A 26,930-nucleotide genomic window follows, 5' to 3' on the forward strand; every position below is an offset into this window, starting at 1 on the left:
ATGAGGTTATAATTGTAATTATAAGAAAAAAAAGATGGCGCTAAAGAGCAAGGAGAAGTATGGCTGACACGTTACAAATGAAATATATTATCCAGGTGAAAATTATGCATAACTTAATGCGTTGTGCAATCGGATGAAATTCCGTTTAGAATTTTGTTTTTGAATATTTTATACAATGATCAAAATATGCATGCTTCGATTGGATGACTGGTATTAAATTGACTCTGTTACAAAATATATTTTCTTTGTAAACGTGCACACTTGCGAAATACATCAGAATATTATAAATAATAAATGAAATGTGTTAAAAAGTATAATCATAGTAAGAGAGTAAGCAATTGGTATCATGTTCATTACAATGCACCGGTATTTATTTATTACTTAAACGTCCTTTAATCTGTAACATAACTATCGTTAAAAAATACTGCTATTTACATTAAAGCGTGCCTTTGTAGAAAAAAGAAGTGAAAGTATATTGATGCATCAGCATGCACAATGCGCACACGTGCTTAACTAATAGTGTATATACAATAGTGGAGAGTATAAAAAGGAGCAAGTTAGCAATTTTCTTTTTACTGTTACTACGACTCACTGTTTCTCCTCCACGATCATGGTGGATCGCTATCCGGTCACTTTTATTTCCAAATGATACTGTACCTCCGGTACTCTAACAGGAATTGCTTTGATGCGGATTAATGACACTGCAAGAAAAACCATTGCCAAAATCGATGTGGTTAACGACGAAGTATCAGAATACATGCGTCTCTCTCTCTCTCTCCCCCCCCCCTTTTTATTACCACTCTCGAGCAGTATCGAAATCGTTCTCGACATGAACGCTGATTTTTTCTCAGCTTAAATACACGAGATAATTTGTCCCGACCTTGGACCGTCAAACGATCCGTAATATCGATTTCTAAATACAGCAATCGAATGTCAAACATCTAAAGAACAGCAAGCGCCACACGATGTGAACTGTACACTTGTAAAGAATGCTGATAACCGTTATCGCTGTGTTTTTGCAAACATTATAATTAGCCTAGCAATTAAATTATTTAACAATCTATACTCGTAAAATAATTTAACTAGAAACACTCTATGTAAACACTCTCTATGTACTTTTTACATGTTTTACATTAATGGGACGCACTGTACCACATTTAAGTAAAAGTAATTATTGTGTATTTTTTTTACTAACTTTACTGACATTAACATTGCACATTTATTGAATCTAATGATATTTTTAAAGTGAAAATATAAAAAGAAAAGTATATATGAGAAAACTTCCCTTAGGGTACTGTATTCCCCATATTAATGTTCTAGGGTTAATGTACACTTAACAACAAATGAATTCAATATACCACCTAAGTGACAGTAACTATTAACAATAAGTGACAACGAACGATCGTGTCAATTTTCTTCTTCCAATCATCTTTCGTACATTATCTGACTGCAGTAGCACCCCTAGTAACAGTGCCTGTCAAAGAAACCACCTTATATAATACATAGGTGCTTCCAATATTTCTTTATTATAGGTTACATTTTGCTCTTGCTTCTAAAGGACAGCTGCACCCCTGTTCCTAGTTTCGCGAGTACTATTTTAACCATTGCATTTATAAAAATTTGAAGAATACTTTAATTTCATATTTATTAGCAACATTTAATAAGACATCAAGCAAGAAATGAACTAATTTAATTTTTTCAATTATTTACCGTGTTTGTATATATTACTACTTGCTGTATTGCTACTATGCTGATAACAAAAGACTATTAAGATGACATTGAATTCACTTGAAGTCTGTTAACTGTGTAATAATTTGGTTAAGTGCATTCTACCCTACGCGTGCTGCCACGCGCCGATTTATGACGAAAGAAACGTATCACAGAACTAAAACATCACAATCGCTGACGTGTCATATTGAGACACTTTACGAAACAGATCTTGTTTGTGCCTAAAATAAAAATAACGTATTAAAGATTACTTAAGTTAAGCGATGGCTTAGTTGCTTTCCAAAGATAATATTCAAAAATGGCAAAATTCTCCCGCTTAATACCATGTAATACCATGTTTGCAATAAAAAGTATCAATATTTATATTCGACTGCATAAAAACTGACCTTCTGATAATTAATTTCCTGATTTTTCTGAATCGTTACGTACAATACGTTAATTGATATCAAGAATTACAATAGGAGTCGATATAAAAATCAAAATTTCTCAATACCTGTAGAGGGATAAAATTTCTTATCATAGCAGATAAGAAAGATTACAGAAAGAACAAACATCATGAAGAGTGTAATATCTTTCAGAGTTCAACGTGTTTGATTGCGGATAAGTAAAATTAAGAAAATGTTAATATGATATTCATTTGATAATCTCGTTTATAAATATTTGCATTTTTTATTTACAATACTTTGGAAGTAATAATGTGTATTTAGAAATTGTCAACAACTTTTTCGAATCTGCAATCTACTTTCGAAAGGTAAGTGTGTAAGATAAATTATAATCTATAAGAAAATTACTTATAACAGAAATTGCTTTGGTAAATAAAATAAAAGTCATCCGCAGAAAAATGACAAAGAGGTGTGAGGGATACTGTATGCATAGCGAAACCCTGTCTTTGAAAATAGACAACGGGGTCATTGAGCGATCAACCTGCCACGCATATACGCAGAGCTATACACATGATGGCATATATACGCGAATATGTATACGTATTCCAGCGACCCAAGCACGACCTTGAATAATACTGCAGAGTCATGAACGAGATATGTATTCGATTTCTCCAGCAGTGAGGTTTTTCAGGTGTCTCAAATATCTACAGTCAAAGTCCTAACCTATGACGACACTTGTACCCTGTGACTCGTCTTTTTCCTTTCATCCTATAATCATAATCATAAATAATCGTTATAATCAATATTAATTATAAATGTTGTAAATATTATAACAAGCAAATTATTTATAAAATTATAATTATATCTATACTTCATTCTACAGTAAATGAAAATCTAAGGTATTACTTTTTTTTTATCTATTATTGATAAAATTATTACAGCAATAACAAAATGATTATCTGTATCGTTTCTTCAAATTAACACTAGATAAGTAAACTTAAAGTAATGCATTAATTATAAGTCTTGTAGTGGTCTTAAATGATGGACTTATCAGTAAGAGTATAGTGATTAGATCCGAATGTTCTTTTGTGTACCCACACATACACTTTCGTGGTATGTACATATATTTTAATTTTGTCATGCAAATAAAGAATGAACGTTAACCTTCTGTGCCTTCTTTTAAATATTTTTCTAAATTTTATTGAATAATTAAACAACGCTCCTTCAAATTACCATATGCAAATTGTTGCTTTTTTATACTTAAAAATCGGACAGTATTGCTATACAACACAATTCCTTGCTATTCATAAATCCTTGCGGTTTCCATTTACAGTACTAAATACACTCAAGAACACTTTGAAAATTATTTCAATGTCAATAGTATTCTATACACTAATACAAATGTTACTGATGTCTCGGAAGGTCAAATTATGCGGAGCCAATTCTAGAATATCCTTGAGAAACTTTAACACCATGCATTCAGCATAATGTCGCACATTTTCTGATAAAAGATTTGGAATTCTAACTAAAATCGAGTATATTTTTCTGCTGAGAAATTGCTATCTAAAATATCTATAAATATACAAACAAAATATTTCCTATATTTCATAACAAATTTTCCTATTATACAGGGTGTCTGTTTTATCTCAATACAGTGAAATATCTTTCAAGGAAGTGATGTTAGGAAAAAAATGTTTTAACAAAAGTTGTTTGGTACGAGGGGGAAAATTATGTGGTATAAATATTTTTTTTGTACCGGGTATGATGGGGGAGATTTTGAAGTCAGTCATGGAAGATCGTAAAATTGCGAAAAACCGGGGGCCGGACCACCATACGTTCCTCACTGTCGCGTGTGTCTGTTTTATCAAAGGAAATGACTTTGTTCGCACCTCGTTGGACTCGTCTTAACATACACTATCATATTATGTATAAAAAAGTATAGCATTCCATTCAAAAAAATTAAACTGATTTCGAAATCTCCCCCACCATACCCGGTACAAAAAAAATATTTATACCACATAATTTTCTCCCTCGTACCAAACAACTTTTGTTAAAACATTATTTTCCTAACATCACTTCCTTGAAAGATATTTCGCTGTATTGAGATAAAACTTATATTTCATAAAAATTTTCAGAGATAGTTTGAAACATAACCTTTCGATGTATATACCTCAGCTCTACCCTTCACAATAGCGACTTCGCACGTGGCGCGTCAGAGACCACTCTTGACGAAGGAAACTTTGACCAGCGAATTTATCTTCCAATTCATTGGACACAACACGTGAACTATTCATGAAGCATGTGTTTACAATACGGATGGAAACTATATTTCAAAAGGTGTCCTAACCTCTCCTAAAAGTACAAAGTGGCAAATTCCAGATAAACATTTATTTTTCCTAATTATAAATACTCAAACAGTCCGTTTAAGAATCTCCAACGCTAAATGCTCGATATAGCTTATTCTGATCAGGCAAAGATTTTTTTACGTAGCGATAACTGGAATGGCCAATTCAATTTGAATTGAAAGCGACAGACAGAAGTAAAGGAATGCACGATTTCTGGAACCCGCGTGTAATTAAAACTTCTCACATAAATTTCAATGCTCTAATTCTCTCGCTAATAATATCTCCGCTGAAAGTTTTTTCGTTTTACCTGACAGAAAATTTATTAACAAAATGGAACAGACTTAAGAACACATACATCCAGCTGCAACAAGATTTTTCACCATTAAAGATGATACACGTGTCCACGAATCGTGCGCGTGCAGATCCTAACTGGAAAGTTCCTATTGGTCAGCTTCCTGTCTGGGAAGCGTGCATGTGTCCCTTGATCACTTACGTGCCACAAATCTACTCGATCGCACGAACGACTAATGACCGGTATCCTCTTGATATTAGGTCGAATTATGTAAACGAGCAAGAAACGGATTTCTGTCGAACGCCATAGGAATTATCTTATCAACGACGCACAAGAATCATCGTGCCATCAGTTCCTCGTAGTATACTAGAATCTTAAGCAAAAGTATGCCGGTTATTGTTCTCCTGGAATCGACTATTGATAACGAGTCAGACATTGAATCTTGATTAATATTGAAACCGAAGAAAATAATTCCAAGGGGAAACATTGTACAATCCGACAACATTTTTATTGTATTTCGTATCGATTATTCGTCACTTTTTATCCATATGAGAATGAAGAAAGAGTGATTGAAATAATTGGAATACAATGGCAACGTAACGTTAGAGCAGGATATTTCGATTTCTACTTTACTATTTTATTCGATATTGGCAGGCTTCTGAGCCGTTTACGCCAAGGCTATCGTCTGACCGCTGGAGCACTGGGTATCGTGTTACAACCCCATTTCCTAGACTAGACCATGATTCTAAAGACGATAATTTGACGGTTAATTGTGTGATCAGAGAGAAAAATAATATTTTAATCGGGTTATATGTAGAAGTAGAAATATTTAATATATCTACAATAAATATTGAAAATATTTATGAAATAAAATTTGCTGACAAAATGATTCAGAAATGATGAGTTATGAAAACTTACGATAGTCAGCAAATTATTATAAATGAGGTAATATTGTTTTTTAACGACTGTTCACTTTGCATATTATCTTTTTACCTATAAAGAGGGAATAAAACAAGTGTATGCCTATAGATTATGAGAATTGACTGTTCCTAACCTGATCTACTAATTTAAAGATTATAGACTGATTACACGTTTTCAAGTTGACACGTGGATATACAAGCTAAATATCGAGCCGGCACTGAAAAATTCATCGGCTCTATTTGTCTATTACTTTTACTTTCAACTAGGACTGCATGCCGCATAACAAGTTTCTTTAATGGAAAGCGTGAAGAAGGAAATGGGTACGTGACATCGACCCAATTATGCGCTGTAACATTGGATTACCATAGATATAGACTTCCCACCTGCGCTCCTACTTTCCTTAAAATAAACAAATAAACGAATGCAGTATAAATCAATTACCCGTAATATACAGGGTGGTTTCATAGACACGAAACATTGAATTATTTCCATTATCGTAAATGACATTAAAAAATATTTAAGACATGAACTGTATTATATTCCATGTAGCAAATAAACCGAGATATTTTTTTTTCAAAATCAGTTTTTCATACGTATACTTTCAGTAAAAGATTGAATTTTAAACATTATCAAAACTATTACAACTATTTTATTGTTTTATTATTGATATCATTTGTCATACTTGTTATCTATTAATCACTCTCCACATGTTCATTATGATCTGACAAATATTTTTTAAACATCCTGTATGGTGCAAGTTAACGAAGCAAGCAATGTCACTTTATCAAACGGTTCCACCCTACGTATTTTTCTTTTTCTGATAATGTTATCTTCATATCGTGATTTTATATTCTTGAAACAAGTCTAACGAACACCTATCCCAGAAATGATGAATCGTCATTAGATTAACCGGCTTCTGTATAATTCATAACCTGTTACTACTAATTCGCTTTAAAATAACGTGTTACCTCTCCAATAACTTTTTCAAACGAACTATTCACAGAAATAAATACTTCGATATATACACCTTAACCCCTATTCCAAGTTTACAAAAAACCACTAATATTAATTAAAATCATCTGAAACCCATCCAGAAAGTTAAACTGGCGCCATCTCCGAAAAGTTTAACCGATTTCGTCCGATAATTACCGACGGAGGGCGACTATCCGGCGATAGGTTCACGGTCGTTCTGCGGGCAACGAGAGTCAAATTCATCGAGGCAAACACGGACGTAGGATGCATGTAAAAAGCAACCGGAACGCGTAAACCGCTCTGGGAAGCCCGGAGATAACGAGTTTTACTACACTGAACATTGGACCCTATATAACTGGTGTTACGCTTAAGTTGTGCCAAGGTGAACCCAAGCTAAGTGTACATGTTTGACTTATATGCACCATTAGGCTCGTGTGTTGTGTTTACTACGAGGCGCTATTGAAACTCGCCGCGAAGCATTACTTGAACTCACGTTGGTCGTCCGTGTTCGAACGTGATTAACGTCGTATAGTGACGAGCATAACGATAATCGAGGCAAGCGGTTGATAAATGCAATTAGAAATGTTCACAATGAAGATAAGTATAAACGTATGCGTATAATTCTATTAGTGGATATTAGTATTCCACATTATGTATGAAGTTTAATTGTCTGATAAATATGTAAAATTATGTGTAAAAAATTGTTTCAACATACAAACTAGATAATGTGAAAATGTGAATTCCAATTGCCTTCTTGTAATATTAAAATAAAGATTGTACGATATTTGAAATGAAAAATAAAATATTCATGTATGCATAGTATAGTTACGTATTTATGTGACAAAGATGGAAAGTAACAAAGAAACGAACCCTCAACCTAGTGACATGAATTAAAAAGTAGAGAGCCACCTTTTAGCGATACAAGAAATTACAGGTAAAATTAGTACGACACATATAACATAAAAAGTGCACACAAAATCATCGAATCATCGTTTAATAAAGATTGACATTGAGAACAAAATGACTAGAAATATTCAACATCTATAAATACACAAATTTATAAGCGGAAACTTATAAACGAAAGAGCACAACACTATCGAAAGGGAGCATCGATCCAGCGGTGGATAGTTTTCGTGCCACATTCTCGTTAATAATTTACTGTATCAGTCAACGTGAATGCAACCTGTACAGTAGCACCAGTTGTTTTCATCTTCCTCACCACTGTGTTGCACTACTATTGTCTTGGTTGGCGAATTACCACATGATACTGAAAACTGCTATTCGTGTGTGCTTCTTGAAACTATTACAAAAATTTTATTCTTCTAGATAAAGTTTTAACCCACAACGCCATCAAAGCGAAATTAAAAACTCCGTAACGCTCAAATGGTAACTGACAGCTGATCAAACCATGAAAATATTGTGAACGTAGTTTATTTATATTGTCCCATATAAAATATGAAAGATACCTACGCATTTTTCCCTAAATATAACAATAAACTATCTTATACAAAACGTAAACATACCTATATGCAGGATAAGATTTAATCTGAAAACACTACGTTTAAAGATGAACTTACTAACAGCAGGTAAGATAAACATTCGTCGACCGGCGATGTTTCTTTTCCTATTCTTAGTTGCGGACAGTACATGTCACGCGTGGCACGGCTATAGGCAATAAACCGAATACAAATAAGACGCTGTGAAGTAAAGTTCTTTTAAATATTTGAAACGACTCGAAGCGCGTACGCGCATAGGTAATGCGATCGCTTGCATAATCCATTCATTCATCAATAACAGCACTTGATCGGTAACAGCGTACAATTTGACCGTGAATTCAATATCCGGCAAAACGATCGATGACATCTTTGCGGAAGCCCGCAACTACGAAAGCGACAATATTCACGCGATAAGGTAAATGAAGAATGTTACCGACCAACACAGAATCTGTACTTAGAGCAATCATTGTCATCCCGGAAGTTTGAATCGAGAGTAATTCAAAGTCATTTCAACTAAACCACAACGGGTTGATTGTACGTCAAGTCAAGTGTCATTACAAAAAACAAAGATATTTTGCGATTGGTTCGCATGCACTATATACGCGAAAACGAAAGTTTGAAACAGAAAATTGAAAATCATATCGCGTTAAATTTCAAAAATTTGTACAATTAAACAGTCAGAATATAGTGTAGGAAAAATGAAGCAAATTGCTTACCTTTTCTACACACTACCACCGATTATTCCGATTTTTTGATCTCGCGGTCACTTCCTAACGAGTTCGACGATTCCTGTCGACTAACAGTCGCTTTTCCCACCGCGATCAGAAGAGGAAATTATCACTATACGTGATCCACGGGTCGAGAATAGTGTAAGTAGATGTGTACGTGTGTTAGTAACGTTTGTATGTACGCATATATGCATACGTATATAGGTAAACGAAGAGGGACGAGAAAAGGGCACGAGGGACAGCCGATCCACGGCGTGACGTTCTCCGTAGCGATCGGCGAACAACTGAACTTATATCGTGAGCAACATGAGGAGTTACGTGAGTTATAATTTTCTGACGATCTTTGATCTTTGATCCTTGTTTCACGACGGTAGAGCCCAATACCCGGGCATGATATTGCCTAACACTCACGGAGGGTAAACTGTGACAAACATGTGACAGTGAGACAGCTGTTCGACAGATCGTCTAGATGTCATTATCAGTAGGTACGTTACGTCGAGAACGATATCGTTTCTTTCCGATGAAATTCTCATAGATTAAGGGGCACTTATTTCTCAAACATGCACCATTCAAACGATCTTGTTGTTCTTACATTCGTTACGATAATCGATCGTTAAGATTGTACTTCTTTGAATCTTCCCTCGTTCAGAACAATTATCCCGATGATACCTCGCTACTTGATAAGATAAACCACGAAACACTTAACACCACGTGCTTCTGCACTGTGAACTGATACGATCCACCGTCGACCGATTCTATACTCGCGGCGGTAACACGTAACGCGCACTCGAGCGGTAGCTCAGTATTCGCGCGAATAATACTCGAATATCAGCATTTCTTCTATATACAAGACACTTTTTCTTGTACACATGTCAAATTTTTAACCTATCACACATTGAGGTCCCGCGGATACTGCGTATATTTCGGCGAAACTGAACGTACCCTACTCTCGCATGCACTAACGCCAGCGCAGAACACCGACCACTCTATACATGCTCGATCCAGTAGCGGCCATCTTGCTATTCGTGAGTTTAAAGCAGAAGGAATCGATGAAGGAACTATAACACAGTTTGCTGAAATAGACATATGATACATTGTATATCATTTTTAAGAACATTACGAACGACGAGTGATAATAAGAACTAATTTGATTTTCAATATAACTGTTTAAAAAACGTTATTTTAATTTGAATACAATTTTGATTTGAAATCTCCCGCCAATTTTTCAACATATCTAATGGTGTGTACTTCAAAATTTGCGTGTGTAATCCTGTAATTTTTGTTAACATGACATAATGAACGTAAAAAATATCGTAAATTACCTAGAGAAGCACAAACAATACTAAATAATATAACATAAATCAGTTTATGTGCTTGTAAGGACTCAAGGATTTGACCTGCAAACCGCGATGGTCATGCTTTTCGATATAGATAGCCGGCCTGCACGTGAACCAATCAGGAGCCAAGTTTCAATGGGCGGGGATGTGGCGTGATCCACGATGACGTCATAGTAGTCCGCAATCGATAACTGCTGGACGTTTAGCAAACCCCTTCTAACCCCGTTACTGTAGTACTACATACGATCAATGTTCGAATTGAATGCGCCACACAACTCCTACGGTATGATCGCGCATTCTTCACCTCGATAAAATAAATTTACTGTATTGACAGAAATTCTAGCCTAGTATTCTAATTTTATTTTTAACGGTGAAAACAGAGGAAAAAGCCCAATGTTTTTAAGATTCTCAAAAGAAAAACAAAGATGTTACCATCACGGTAAGGAAGTGATTTTATCGACTATACTGATTTCTACTGTACTTAATATCAACAACTTTCCACAAAATAATATTTTGTTATATTGTAATCGTGTTATTAGTATATAAACTTATACATATAAGAATGTGCAATTATAAAAATATATTTACCTGGCAATAACATCTACAGTTTATTGCATTTTGTAAATAAAATACTATACTGTATGTCGTATTTAAATGTATTTACGTAATTAATTAGGCTTATAGAAATAACAAAGTATACCTATTTGGTGGTATAATTTAAAATAACTCTTATATTTTTAATTTTTTTATTTTTTATTGATGTGATCGATTAAAATCGTACATTCTCATGTCTCCCCCTACTGGATGCTTCACAATGTCAAAAGTAAGTACAGTTTTTCTTAAAGTTAATGAAAATAATTTCAATCCAAATGTTTGCATAAAAATCATAATTTTAATATTTCCAATAACTTAATATATACATTTAAACCGGACATACCGTGTTACGTATACTTTTTTTGCATAATGAAAGTGTAGAATACCATATACAATAAAGTCAACAGCATAATTAACGTTTAAACTTTATTAAAACCAACAACATTAACAAGAACAACAAGAACAAATCATTCCTTCGGAAACAGTCCACAGAAACTCGATCTTACACAAAACTCAATCGTCCTGCTGCATGTCGCTCAACGACGTCGCATACCAGTTAGTTATGCACTTGTATAGAATGGTTCGCATCATGAATGAGCAAGTGCCAGGAGACCTACGACATTAGTAACATGATTCAAATAATAATAGCCTCGAATATAATGATAACGCATCGAATCAAACCTTCGAGAAATCACAAAATGCATTAAGACATTTGTCGTTAAGAGGCCAGTCATGGTGCTGCTACAGATGCTAAAAGCAGTGCAAGAAAACAAGCCAACAAAACCATAGAGTATGTAGTTATCAGTACGGTTATGATGTTAGTAACATAAGACATACGAAATTCAGTCGAACGAGCGATGTCAGATGGTTCACAAATATTCTTGCATTCTGTACTCTCACCTTCGCTATTTGAATCGCGTTCATTACTCTGTAATTTAACATCGGTCGATATTACAGTTTCTTCTTGATTACGTTCTTGTTCCTTGTCGTTCAGCAACACCAAATTGTTTTCAATGTTTAACGAGGGTTTAACTTCCTTAACCGCAATGTTACTAGCACAAGAAACATTATTGCTTGTGTCCTTTTTCAGTAACGCCTCTAGTTCTTCAATTTCCTTTTCATGCTTGCATAAACTCGCGGCTGCTAACTGTAAATCATGAACTGCTTTGGTCAGATCGAGTTCTGGGTCAATATGCGAATCATTTTTCACCTCTTCTGTTTCCACTACATTGTGGTCCTCTTTCAAAGTTATCGTTGTATCTCCTTTAGGAACTACATTCAACGGATCGGTGGTTCTTGATGAACTAGACAAGTCGTCGTTCGTGTCGTCTTGACTGTAAGTAATGGAGCTACGTGTACTAGTGTTGGGCGCCGTACTATCGGTTTCTATTTCAGAACGGTGCGACGTCAGCGAATTCTTCTGGCTTAAACGACTATCGCGTAAGTGATCCGCCACGCTGCTGAACGCCTCCGCAATTAGTTTAACATTTTCGTCTGCGACACGAAGATAGAAGTCGAACGTATTATCGTCAGTCTTCTCGGAATCTTCATTCTCAGGATTAACAAGGGATTCCGTTAGTTTCTCTACATCTTCTTTGTCTGTATTTTCCTTACCATTCACATCATTGTTCTCCGAATAATGACTACCTAAAGACTGAATACGCAAAACCGAGGATTCGTCTGTTTCATGACTATCGTTTAAAGCATCTATTTTTGCAGAAAGTTCTGAACGAACATCAACTATTTCCTCAGTCGGTTTCACGTCCGTATCATTCTGCCCCTCAATCAAATTGACTAAGTCTTGGCATAAACGGCTGTACGCCATAAAATCAAATTCTGTATCTTGATTGGACGACTCGTTGAATTTTGTCTGCACGCAATCCTGCCAAAATTCATTATTCAAAGCCTTCGACAGTATATCATTAGATTCCATGGAATTATGTGCTTTCGCGTCCTCCTCGTTTTTGTCCTCAGTACTCTGTACCTTAGTCGACGGCGAAACGTAAACACGCAATTTTTTCCTGTGCACACTCGTGACTGGATGATTGCCATTTATATCGGTTTTAGTGCTTTTCAATAAACTATCAGTACGCCATCGTGTGTCGTAATCAGAAAGTTCACCATCGCTTACCACGCGCCTATCAGTTCGTATAGGTAACGACTTAATATTTATTATCGTGTTACTCATCTCATCCTTGATTTCCTGGAGACTTGGCTCCCTTCGAAGATGAATCGTATCGTGATTAATTAAACCATACAAATTGGCGGACAAAGATCTAACCGCTTGTTTCTTTTTCGTACCAAAAGTGGTTTTCTGATCCCTGACGATGCTGTTTTTACTTTCAACAGGGCTCTTCGCCGTGTTGGCATCCTTCCTGAGTGTTCGATAGGCCAAGTCGTCTGTAACAATGTCAGGCTCGCACTGCGGTATGTACGGCGAACGAGGATGATCTGGCTTAGTTGGTGTGGTGTGTAAGTAGTCGCTTTCAGTGGCAGCCGTCACCGGCCCTAAAGGTATTCCAAACGGCGGTTGAGGCTCGATCACTTTCAACGTGTTGTTAGAATGATGAATGCTCCTGTAAACTACATCGTCGCGTGTCACATCAGGCTCGTCTCGGCGTGACGGATAATTCGTCGTGTATAGATAATCATCGGTTGCGTCTTTGCGTGACAAGATGGGCGAGGCTATCAGGTAACTGATATCAGAGAGCGCGGATTGCCCGACCACTTCCGACAACGATGTGGGTCTCTCCTTTGGGTGCATTCGTCTATAAGCCATATCGTCTTTCGTTCGATCTGCTGAATCTTCGGAAATAAGAGGAACTACGGTGGTTTTTGCTTGACGCAGACTAAATTCCTCCATGCTGCGTCGTTCCGCCCGATCAAGGAGATCTTCGTCTCCAAGACGAAGACTGTTGTATATTGCTTCTAATTCAGACAGTGCTTCCTCTAAGTTCTTGGAACTTCTTTTCCTTTCTAACGCATCCTGTTCACTTGTTACTTGTTTTTCTTCCTTCTTTTCCGCTCTTATATTCGCTACAGATGTATCATTTAGTAGGTTATAAGTATCTTCCCGTGTAATTTGTCTGATCGGTGACCTCGTATGGGAAGAATCTAAAGACTTATTATAAGTAGGTGAGGCAGAATTATTGCGCATATTTTTAATGTAAGTAGTGGATGATCTATTTTCACGTATCTTATTATCGTAGTTTTTAAAGCTTGATGTTAGCTGATCGTTGCGATGGTTCCTCCTCTGACACTTCATTGCTTCTGTTTCCTTAGATATTGGCTTGTTCATATGTTTACCGGTTGAATTGTGTCTATTATTCGTACATTCTGATAAATTGCAAGATTGTGTCGAAGTCATGGTCAGAGACAATGGACGTCGTGGACACTCTTTGGTCGATCCACACCAACTGATCTCATTATTCGAATCGTAGGATCTTATGCTTTTCAAATGATCTTTTGTCACTTCGTGAATATCGTTCATTTTTGTACGTAAGCTATCGTTGTACCTTGTTACACGATATTTTCCATTAAATGGAAAGGAATTACAGCCGTAAGTAAAAAGTCGGCAACGGGGGTCTCTTGGTGGGGGTTCAGGCGGAGAGGAACTTCGACTTGCAAACTGACGATTTCTAGTGTAATCGTAAAGATCGGCATAATTTGTACTAACCGTGGACGAATTGAAAATATAATTATTTTCCTCTTGATTCGCATAATTCCTACTTTTGTGCAAAACATTTGGTTTTGCATATGTATTATTTTGCATTAAATCTGTAATGTATTGGCCTGTGGGATGTTTTGTGAGATCGGTAGATGATTTAGCTTGATAATTGGATGCAACCATCCCAGATTGTCTGATATTTTCAACAGATCTTTGAACAGGAAAAGTATTGCTGTTAGAGTAATTGTTAAAACGTGGTGACTGTTGTGAAGATCGACATAATTCATTCGCATTCATAGCCACTGATGATTGTTCTTCGTTCATAAAGTCAAGACTGCTACGTTTGTTTGCAATATTGTTCAAATTTTCTGTAAATTTGTTGCCCTCATCCCTGGATAAACGTTTTATATAACGTTCTGTACGTGCAGCACGACTTCTTCTGTTGAAAGAACCATTCTTTTGTGTGCTCTGCATAGCAGAGTCATTTTGATATCTTGTAAGTGAATTACAAGATTTGCGTGATTCTTCATCTGAACTACTGTCTGCACAAATACGATCCCGCTTTGCTTCTATTCGAGCCTTTAGTTTACTTTTTCTTGCTTTTTTACTTAATCCATCTAATGATCCATCACTGCTATGGGAATGTACAGAATCCCTCTGTAAACTTGCTGTATCCATTGATTTTGTAGCAGTATCATTTAGATTATCGTTATTTAAATGCTGATGTGAATTCTTTTCAACTGGATGAAGAATAACATTATGTGACTTTCGATTAAACACTGTGCGAGTTCTTGGTTGCCTTGTACAATATACTATTTCTTCATCGTTAGAGGAACTATCATAATCTCTGATTGATGATATTCTTTTTAAGATTCCACCAATTGACCACTTTTTTTCTTTCTTTTTGTCTGGTGAAGTCACTGCATCACAGACAGGCAAGCGTCGACTTGGTGGCAAAAGACCATCCATTCTTAGGATGTCCCTTCCGCTGATACTTCTTTTTTCCATTATGAATAAATAATATATTTTAAATCATAATATTTAAGTGTAATAACATTACTATATATTAACAGATTTGATTAACTACATTATTATTCTTTAAAATTGTAATTTTACTTACGAATATACATATGTATATATGTATATATAAATGCAGAAAATGTGTAAAAATATGCAAATGCAAACACTTTGTTACAACTTTCAAAATGTGTTACATTTTATTTAAGCAACGAATCCTCCTCAATTCTATGTATCGATATGTTTACACAGTGAACACCTTGAAACAGGGCTCCCATTATAAACAATTATATACCATTACGCGCATGTATATAAATAGAATAATATTGTCTGCTAACCTCCATGCAGACGTTCGACTGAATGATTCAGTTAAGTATTAGGCGAAGGGCGAATATTCTGTACATTTGCCAAAAGATTCTCCTGAGATTCAGAAACGTCAGTCACAAAAATCGTTCACATCATTCACACGGCTTAAAAAATCGCGAGACTACGACTCAGGTCAGTACATCCAAAGCAGCGCTGATAATGCTGATAAGATCTCCACACCACTCCTGTAGGCTTTCGCAGTATGCTCGTTATCTTGACAGATGAACCATGGAAGCGGTGTCTCGACTTTACTTTCGTGAACAACTCGTTTCTGTGCTTCCGCACGTCTTAAAAGCGGAAACTCGAGCGCGTTCGAAAATCACGAAAGGATTTGGCCAGCCCCGAGACACCTATGGTCTGTAACTGATCTTTGCTTCGCGCTTATTTAGCGCTGCCATTACATGGACATCGGTGAACGCGTATTACGCGTCGAACACAAAGGATACTGTTAGACTACGCGAAACTGACTCGAATCAGATCGAATCAGATATGAGAAGAGAAGGGATTCATCGTTTAGACCCCACCCATTACACCAGCCTCCCCCCGTGCTGTCGCGCAGAATCACGCACGGTAAATCGTGCACGCAACTTACGCACTCATGCACGACAGACACAATATTCATTTAAGAGCTTTGGGACTATTATAACAGTGTTGTCCAAGCCAAATTTAGCAACGTAGGGTGTTTACCCCATTTTATTATCTCTGTAATAACACAGTATGTATTCGCGTTATGTGGGACAGATGGTAGTATTTTTTTTGCGAGTGTGTTGATTTTTCTAACGGCTGTACATAGAGGGGGACACATAAGAGACTCCAGTGTGTACAGCACTGCTTTATGACGATGCCTCACATAGAAACCCTCTCTGATAAAACTCTGATGGTACGGTAGGAAGACGCCATTCTTCGGTTAGAAACGGAAGCAGAGGAATTTATGAAAGCGGTTCGTTTAACGCGATTTTAGTGTCTTTAACTATAAAATGTAGCACAAAACATGGTAACGACCAGTTACATAATTGTAGAGTTTCTTCTTGATTTAATAACGATCAGGATCGTTTATTCCTTTTTCTTTTATGGAAATGTTATACCGAAAAATGAAAAATAAATAATTCGGTACTTGAATCGAGTCATGGAAACCTTGAACTTACGACACCGTGTCGTTGTAGAGATTCAACTTTAAACTGTACTGCATTCCAGATCTGAATTACGTCACACTACAGATATGCGACGAACCGCGAAACTAAGAGACAATATTATAAATAGAGATTCTTGTGCTTGTAGTCAGCGGACTTATTTCAATTTAAGTTGAACTTGAGCTTTTGTGTTTCTTTAGTATTTCAAAATTTCAGTCTATTCTGAAGCTTATATAAATCGTATTGATTGATTCTATAGAATTAACTATCATAATTGATGTTGAAAACAAATCACGGAAATATAAAGAAGAAATAAGTGCATTCTTTGAATGAAGTGCGTTCTTTAACTTATATTGATTTGCCTTTAATGCATTCGTATTAAAATCGTAATTGCCCCTTATAAGTGAAGTGAAGTATTTCGCGCTTTCATCACTTTAAATTGCATATAATTGTACGAGACGCACATTTCTCGTACGTTCGTTGAAGTTGTATTTGTGCAGGTACAGGGTGTCTCTTAAATTCAGCACTTTTCTAATGTATTTAACAGATCACGCTTAAATAAGAAAATTTTGCACAAACCTGTAGAATATTTTTACAAGACTGTGATTCAAAATAAAAATTATCAGAGCATCACATGGTAGATTTTAAAAAGTTCGATTGTCGCGTTTACCGTGAATTAACGTCGTCGGAATGCGCGACATTTCTCTCTTTTAGAGAGTTGCAGCGTGGTGCAGCAAAAAGACAAACGACTATCATTTGAAAGAGTTCTTATGAAAAAGTATACCATTCATCACGTTAACATGTAAAGACTTTTTTTTCATTGAGAAGATACATGGATGTTATATAATGTTTTCGACATGAAACGTATAAAAAGGAATAAAAAATGGAATGTCAATTGCATTTTGATCTTCTTTTTATTAAATTCGTTAAAATTCATCTACATTTCGAGGTCCATCTTCAAAATCTTGCACTGCTTTCTCTTCCATCCAAACGTTGGTCTAAAAAACCTATAAAATACTGAAATATTTTCTATTATAAAATTAATCAAAATCCATCCACATTTCAAGCTGCATCTTCAAGTATTTATACCATTTCCTCTATCATCAGTGTGGATTTAAAAAATGGGCCAAACAGCTCATGAAGAACTGAAATTCTTTTTTTTAAAACAAATATATAAAAAATTTATCCATATTTCATCCTCTATGGTCCACTTTTATCTCTCTTTGCTTACACATGTTACTACTTGGCGTTGATAGAACAAAAAATGTAAGTTTAACAGAATTTTAGATATTGATAAGTATTATCACATGTAACTTTCTGACTTCGTTTTCTGCATGTTTACTTCTGTTTGTAACGATATGAAATAAATGTTTTAATCACGTCTTAAATTACGTCAAAATTCACTTTTGGAAAATTGCTAAGGCCAGTCCCTTCATTAACATTTCCATTTAACTAATTATTTAATACCGATCGTAATTTGTGAAATCAATTTTACATGAAATTTTACATAATAAAAATTCTGCACCTAATGGAATCTATGTTTGAGCAAGAAAAATCAAAATTGACATTTTTTTAATCATGCCACTGTTGATGCCAAGGATCGATATTACAAAATGGATCAAAAATCCACGAAAAGTCGAAACGATCTTTTCATCGTTTCTTTTTCTCACGTGTGCGAGGTCCAACAACATTCGCGGATATTTTAAGAACGGTTCGGGAAAAAAGAGCGCGACGCGTGTGTCTCGTGAAAGTTATAATCCTTGCGGAGGATTTTTCGTGCTACCAGACATTGTACGTTACGCGAAGTGTTAAAGGTCCAGAACGGGGACCATGTTATTCTTTCGAAATTAGGTATTCATGCTGCATCATTCCGGTCCAGAGAGCCATATACGGCTGGCCAAAGACACGGTGCATGATGTATACGTACTGTATCTCATCGGTGCAGCAAGGAGAAAGCCGCTTTCAGCGTTAATTCAGGACAGGTACCTTTATTTCGCGCGTGGCAAAGGGAAAAAAAACTCGATAGGCGAAAAAATCGACGAAACACCGATTAACCGCTCGAAATAACAGCCCGAATCTTTTTATAGCTGCGCGCTGTCTATTTATACCTGAAAGTGTGTTTGAAATCGTTGCGCGAAGGGAAGTATGCAATTTCGAACGTGTGAAAAACTGGTGCAAGGTAAGTTTACAGCGTTCGAGGGCGGACAGATTGGAACGATGGAAAAAAACATTTCTCTGAAGATCGTTGCTCTTTCACGGAAATAACACGATTATTTTTCGTCAAAAATGTTTCTCTGTTTCCTCTTCGCGTCTGAGATTATTTGGTAGTTTCGAACAGTGTATTTATAAAATACGAAGAACTCCAGGAAGAAGTTACAGAGTCGAAAAAAAATAATTTATTCTTAGCAGTATTGCTTGAAAATTAACAAAAAGAAGAGAACATCTGATATTTTCAAACACCCTGCAGTTAATACTGTTCGAGACCTGGGGACTGCTAGTATCGCAAGTAAATTGGAATCTGAGGATCGACTGATACGATACCGTATGAGTGTCAATACTGTATCAGTCTCAGTGTCAGTGTCAATATTTGTATTTCGTGATTATCATTACCAGAATTGGTAGTGAGTAATGCAAGTACTAACATTGCACCCAAATGTGTACGGAATTGCACAGTATTACCATTGAGAATAAATAACCATCGGTAACAGCATAGTGTATTACTGTTAATATGGATGAAACGTTATTGAAAAAGTATAATTACTCGTATCATTGATGAAATGTTAGAAATTTTCGTGTCAAATGACACGGTGCAAGATACTTCGAACAGTAGAAATTGCAAGATCCGGAGTTGTGAAAGTCTCAAGGATATTAATTGAGACAGCCTGTAGAAATGGCGGACGCTCCTCCATGATTGCAGGGTCAAGTGATGACAAGGACAACAACCGTATGAGTGTTAAGCTTTTTCGTTTATTGAAAATATCTCTGTAAAACGTGTGTATATTGTGGCCGGGCGAGGTAAGCCGACAAAACCGAATCGTTTTTTTTTTTTTGTTTTTTTCGACAACGAAACGAAATCGGGTGGCAAACGAAGGAATACGGTGAAGACATTGAAAACAATAATAGAGTCGAATCGTTATTTAGTTATCTACATAAGTAAAGGACGAATCAACGATGCATTCGCTTACTTTTCTTTTTTTCTCTTTTTTTTCTTTTAATCTTAGTATATTAATTATATTATGTATAACAAAGCGGTAACAACTTGTTAATTGTAACTATTACGGTAATAATCGTTTACTTTATATAATTACAATAATGTAATGTAAGGATGATCGTTAACTAATCGATAACAAACGAATCGTTTCCTCCTCCATCCTTCCTTTCGTCTTGATCATCATTATTTATCCTCATCATTTCCTCAACTTCGTTATTTTTCCCCTATGTTCTTCTTGTTACTCTTTTTTTTTTTTTGTTTAAACTTTTTTCGAATCCGATATCGGTCTTCAGTTAAATCGTTTCGTGTTTATTTTGTTCGTTCATCCCCTCTTTTCGTATTAATTATTTAACAACAGTTTTTTTATCCCTTTTATTATTTGCTCTTTAATTTAATAATCGTAGTAAACATAGTAATTATTTATAATATTGTGCAAATAATCCATATTTTTATTTTGTTTTAATAGTAATGAATGTCATTCAACGGAGGAGCTCTTTCTGTTCTCTCTTTCTCTCCCTCACTTTCTCGCTCTTTTGTTCTCTTCTCGCTTCATCTCGCTCGCTCTTGTTCATTCTCACCCTCACTCTCGCTCACTTTCGTTCTCTCTCTCTCTCTTTCTTTCTCTCTGTTTCTCTCATGCACACACGCTCTTTCGCACGCACTCTGTCTCGATGTCTCTCTCTGCTTGCTCGCGCGCATCCGCGACATACGTTGGCGCATGCGCGCACAGGCGCGAGCACTCACGGAGCATGCATTTGAATGGACGATCCTTCGCGCGTAATGTTTTTTTTCGACAGCTAGCTCGTTAAAATTGGATTTTATTATTTTTTTTTTTTTTTGGTTTCTTAGCACATTTCGTCTATCTAGCTTGTTCACCCATGGCAGTTGCTTGTTCATTATACTGGCCGACAGGCTCCGGAGCTTGACACTTTACTCGATTATTCTTTTTTTCATTTTCTCTATTTTATTTTTCTCTCTTGTTTAGCCCAGCTCTAGGATTTTCGTTTCGTATCTTCATACTTCTTTTTTTTTTTTAGCTTTTGTGTACTCATCGTTAGTTGTATTATCTGACGACGTTTAGGTTAATGAGTTTCGAGAGTTTCGAGACACTACAAAGCCCTTTTTTGTTTTTTTTTTGTTCGCTATCCGTTTAAGAAAATTTCGTGCATTTACGATTAGTTAACTTAGTTTCATTTCTCTTTATACAATGCGTAACGGCAGTATCGTCCACGGAGAAAGTACGTTTAAATCTCGTCTTACCTCGCTTAACGAAGGAAAGCCCTATATGTATGTATATATATATATATTTTTTTTTTTTGTTCTTTAATATCTTACAGCCGTCGTCGCGCAAAAGCTGGTATTTAATGTACGTTTTTTTTTTTGTTTTTTGGTAAAACGAACGAAAATCAATGAAGCACACCACGCATACTCTTCCACCCCCCTCCCCCTTGTTTCTTTTCGCAACCGTAGCAAATTTGGCCGATCGAAGGAACGTTTTTCTCCGTTCCCGAGCTTCTTCTGTTATTCCGAACGTTACGCCCAAACGAATTTCCAGGCAACCCTTTGAGACGCGTGTGTTCCCGACCTTCTTACGCTTTTCCTTCCATTACGACTGTAGATTAAACGGACCGAATGCCACCTGGCTTACCAACGATCGGTAAGCGCGACTGAAAACCGGGGAAGTTGCGATTCAATCGAGAGCATTCGGTCACGAAAAATCCGACCAGTCCATTAATCCACGTTCCGATTTAAAAAGCGTTGTGGACAAAAAGGAGAAAAGAAGAAGAAGAAGAAACGATGTTCATTTGGTGCGCCTCTCGGGGGAAGAACGATTCCTACGCGATCAACGAGATCTGTTTATCGTTAAAAGAGGCCAGTGTGTTTCGGAACACTTTCAACGCGCGCGCGATTCCACCTCGTTTCATTCGTCACGCCCTGCTTACACGTTTTCCTTTCTTTCTTTCTTTCGTTCTAACGTTTGTCGTGTATCTCGAAAGTTTTATTGCTTCTAGAAGTTCGCGGTTGCCCATTCGACAAAGTAGTATCGAAAATATATATGTATATTATATGCGTACAAACCATTTGATTATTATCGAATTATTTGCACATATTACAGCACGGGAGGGGTCGAAACATAAAAAGGGGCGAGAGGGGGTATCGGAGTAATTAGACAGTGAGCCGGACGGACCATCAGATACGTCGTACTTCGATAGAAGAAGGATCGACGAGTTGAATGAATCGTCGATCGATCTCGTGCTTCGATTCGTTTCGTTTCGTCGTCGTCGTCGTCCGTCGTGCTCCGTGTATATAGGTTACATAGTGTTTTATAACGGTTGCACGTTTATCGTGTCGTTCGAGTTGTCGTCGCGATCGTTCTGACCTCTACGAAACAACGTCCGAACAACGTGCGCCTAAAAAATATTCGAAGTTTCGCCAAGTGCGCGGACAGCAACGGCACTGCAACATTCATTTTAGGCGTGTCTCTGCTTTCCGTCGCAGAGAATTACCGAGAGATAATAGATATGACGCGATGAACCCGATTGTAATCGATGATCGTGCGGAGAATATTATTGGGATCTCAGAATCAATTCGAAGAGAGATTCAGAGCATAAGAAAGCCGAGTCTTGGAAGAAACGAAGAACGACGACCTCTTCCGAACGAACGAGTCGCGAGGACGCAGCCACGCGCATGCGTATACGTTGAAGCGTACTCACGAAAGGATCATCGAATGGCCCGCGACGAGAATCGTGAAATGCAATTATAATATACGTAGAAAAGGTACGAGGACATTAATATCGGACAGGCTTCTCTAAAATACTTTGACAAAGCGGACTCGACACCGATAGTGTGTGAATTATTTGTACGAGTAATTTACAATGATCCTCACCCTCTTGAGCCTTCGTAGCTTAAAATAATGAACATTTTTTGTTTCTTTGTCTGTTTCCGTATTTTCCCGTTACTTCTCGCGTTGTCCACCATATCCATTTCATTACCCGCGTTTCCCTAACCTCCTTTCCGGTCGGATGGTAACAAATTTACACTGTTCCTAGTTCACGTAACGTCCGTAACCGTCGTTTTCGTCACGTCCTCGACGTCGTTCCTACTATACGTACCAGATACAATCCTTCGAGCGAGCTGCGAGCTTCTAGCCACGTTACGTCCGTTTTCGACCAGCGAGAATGATCCTACGTTCGTTTGTAACCGCGTTTTTGCCGCCGTTATCGCGACACCCGTTTCCGGCAAAACACACGGTAAACCAGGTGCTGTTTCTCGTTCCCTTTACCTTCGTGTTTCTTTTTCTACCCTTTCCGGATCGCGGATGTAAACGTAGAAAAATAACGATCGCGCAATCCGCGTTAACACACACACGCACACATATATACTCCTTTTTTTTGTCCTCTGTGTTGCCCCGCTGCCAACACGCTCGTCGCGCGCGGGTCCGAGATAACGTTCATTCGTATGAGTACCTACGTATATAATATACGTTGACCTGTACTTTTGTACGGCAAAGTGAATCAAGTGCATTGCCGTAATCGTAGATAGACGCGTTCCAACGAACTCTCGTTTATCTCCGTGTGCATATCGTTTGCAACGCTTTCCTCGATTTACTTGGCGCGACCTATGCGTACGTACGTTGCGCGAGAACGATGCGATTGAGGTTGTTCGCTCGTGACAGAATCGGGTGCCACATTACAATCTTGGAGAATCTCGTTCGATATATTGCATCGAAGTACTGCTCTGGATCGATACACGATCCTGTCACGCACTCTGACGGTCAGGACTGTACTAACTGTGAAAGTAGGCACGCGATCCTTCACGAGGTTAGAAAGCACGTAAACCCGTTCGAAATCGACCTGGGAACTCGAACGATTCCCTTCTTCCACGAAGCATCGATTTTCTTTTACTTTTTTTTCAATTGTTTCGAATGTGTGGAATTTTTTGAAGTGTTTAATTGTGTTGTGACTCGTACTGAAAGAAAGTTGTGTGGTTGCTTCGTCGGTTGTCATTAATCGTTATTGTCCTTGGACAATCGTGCAGCTTCTCGAATCGCAAACGGAAATGGTACGACATATTTTTCTATCGTTTTTTGCGCCGTTTGTTAGTCCTTATAGAGATAATAATTTATACCTGATAATTCAACGGAAACTATATAGTAAATATTTCAAACAACGAACATTGAAGTAATAATTCTTTAAAGTTTTAACAATTTTCGTTGAAAACTTAACGTTTTGTTTTTGGCATCCATGATTAAGCTAAAACGGTATGACACAACCTTCTCGTTTAGACTTATTTGTAACAAGAACTTAAACACTATAATGAACCTGCAGATTCAGATCGATCTTACATCTGGATGTTCAACAATTTGTTAATATACTCAAATTTAGATACTATTCAAAACTATTAAATTACCAACAAACAATAAATTTAATATTTTTATGCTGATTCTGCAATTCATAATTTTATAACAATTTTTTTTCATTAACAGAATTATAGATATACATTTAGTTACATAAAATGTATGTTACTCTGACTAACGTAAATATTTTTTGATAACTCCATCATGTTGGATACTTAATAAACATTTAACGATAATAACCGAGAGTTTAATTTCTGTTACAAATACTGCTTCTGAAAACGAGTAAAAAACTGCTGTGTCAATTTCCGCATTGTTAACTGAGTTAACCGTCAATTCTTTCAGCATATTTAAACGTGCATTTTATAATTCGCTTCACTCATTTTAAACGATACACTACGCGTTTACTGCGAGACGGGTTTACGGGCGCACGGTTGTCGATTACAATTATTCGAATAACGTTACACTATTATGTATATTCGTTTATTCCAAAGCGCATCACTACGTCGTGTAAGATTGTGTCTGTGTAAGTTTTGCAAATGTGTAAGTATCTAGCTGATGATGATTGCGAAATTTGTACTCGCCACCCCCCTCTCCCCCTCCTCTCCGTTCCTTTTGGCAAGAGTATTATTCGTAAATGAACGAAAACAAATCAGTTATAAAACATTTAACAAATAAAATAGCTAAATGTAGGAAAAAAATTATTCCAATGAAAACTTATAACCAAATAAAAGTTACTAGACAGGTGACTGTTTTATCGATCGAGGTTTTCTCTCCCTAAATGCTTCACTTCGAACAACTAAAGTTTCCAAACTAACACGATTTATACGATTGTGAGAGGGTCAGATAGATTTAACGATTATAGAGCGTTAATGGTTGACATTTAAACGTTGATATAGAGAAGAGGAACAGAGAAGCAGGGGGCCAGATAAAACAAAGCCACGCGATCGGATATTCGCGCACCGTATTGTGCAAAATTTGTTCAAGCCGAGCGAATGTAGTAAACTACGCGTACATTTCATATTGTTAAACATCCTGCTTCACCATCATCATCAATTATAATCGTTATCTTAAATCGTCCTATGATCATCCTCACTATTATCGTCGGTTATGATCAGCGTCTTCATCAATGTCTTCGTTTTCTCCGTTGTTCCGTCGTTTTTATTTTTCTTTCTCAGTTTCAAGTTCAACAACTCTCTCGTCTTTGTTTCTTTTTTCTTTTATTATACACCACCGTACGATGACCAGGATAACCGATCAAAAATGAACAAATGTCACCCACGAACCTCGACCGCAGCGAATCAACATTGACGTGTTTTTTTTTTACATTTTTAAATATATTCGTTTGTGTATTTGTCAGCGAGTTGGCGGTTCGCTGTTAAAACCATGTAAAAAATCCCAATATACGCGGATAGAATTTTACGAATCGGCCCTACCGTGTGTAACTTTTTTTCTCTAGAGTATATGAGAAACGATCGCTGATTTTTGTATTTTTTTTTCATTTTTTTTTTTGGTTATTTTCCTTTATGAACGCGGCAATATATATACTATCTCACCGTAGAACGTAGGTCTTCGTTTCATTGTCGGTCACGTGAGAAGATGATTTCGTTTCATTGCGTCTCGAGAGTATGCGTGCAGCTAACGCAGCCGGCGCGGATCGTCATCGTCATCGTGAACGATCTCTCTCTAAAAAAAAAAAGAAAAAAAAGAAGGAAACCCCGGTAAAGGAGTATCGTAACGAAGTCCATCGAAGGCAGGAGTTCTGAGCACGTTGCAACGTCAACCTTCGAGCCCTGATTTGCGTTCTGAAGGGGGGGGAAGTCGACACGAAGGTTGCGTTGTACAGAGTCGAGTGCACTTCTCTATACACCGACTATCGTTACATTCTCCTTATATTCTTATATTTTTCATTCATCAGTTCTTGTCCTTCGATTCCTCTTCGTATGTTCATCCATTCTAACCAAACTCCATAATCACTCCATTTATTTTCCCGAATATATTCCTCTTGCACCTCGAACGGGCGAACCGAACGATCGATAACGAGCACGGACTATGGGTCGACGCGGCGTAGCAGTCTATGTTTCTCTCTGTGTCGTCTCACTATTCGCGTCCCGTTTCTCGAACGACTCGCCCCCAACAAAAAGAAACACGTTATCCTCTTTTCCTCTCTCTTCTGTGTCCTGTTCTTGTTCATCTCGGCTAGCGACGTGTCTCCCAACGATCGTAGCGTTTACAGTGGATTAAAGGCAACTCGTTGGAGGAATGTATTTTTTTTTTTCTTTATACAACTATAAGGCTGTCGATGGAGAGCGCGCGCGCGAGGTCCGTGAGATGGCGCTGCTCCCCGCGAGCAGTATTAACGGCAGACGCTATGTGAGGTCGGCGGCGC

General features: G+C 37.1%; 2 protein-coding genes across 7 annotated transcripts in view; both read right to left on the reverse strand.

The window, feature by feature from the left end:
* LOC108578532 (long-chain-fatty-acid--CoA ligase 4) overlaps positions 1 to 11,738 on the reverse strand; it is a 21,038-nt gene extending 9,300 nt beyond the window's left edge. The window contains exons 1-2 of one of the 6 annotated variants that reach the window (XM_017941886.1): positions 9,458 to 9,813; positions 593 to 701 (exon numbers count right to left, since the gene is read on the reverse strand). In XM_017941886.1, the coding sequence (XP_017797375.1) occupies positions 593 to 612 (20 nt within the window). In that variant the 5' untranslated portion in view covers positions 613 to 701; positions 9,458 to 9,813. Of the gene's footprint in view, positions 1 to 592; positions 702 to 8,853; positions 9,194 to 9,457; positions 9,855 to 11,696 lie in introns of those variants that run through there. The other 5 variants (XM_017941887.1, XM_017941890.1, XM_017941891.1 and 2 more) reach the window with 5 other exon arrangements.
* Positions 11,428 to 15,471, reverse strand: LOC108578531. The gene has a single exon (XM_017941885.1). It carries the CDS (start codon positions 15,469 to 15,471, stop codon positions 11,527 to 11,529), a length of 3,945 nt encoding a protein of 1,314 aa, XP_017797374.1. The 3' UTR covers positions 11,428 to 11,526.
* Between the last annotated feature and the right edge of the window lie 11,459 nt (positions 15,472 to 26,930).

This window comes from Habropoda laboriosa, unplaced genomic scaffold (genome assembly GCF_001263275.1).
Source record: "Habropoda laboriosa isolate 0110345459 unplaced genomic scaffold, ASM126327v1 scaffold38, whole genome shotgun sequence".
NCBI classification, from domain to species: domain Eukaryota; kingdom Metazoa; phylum Arthropoda; class Insecta; order Hymenoptera; family Apidae; genus Habropoda; species Habropoda laboriosa.

Bases quoted from the DNA above. Each gene is read 5' to 3' on its own strand.
- LOC108578531 (XM_017941885.1), bottom strand. From the start codon at position 15,471: ATGGAAAAAAGAAGTATCAGCGGAAGGGACATCCTAAGAATGGATGGT.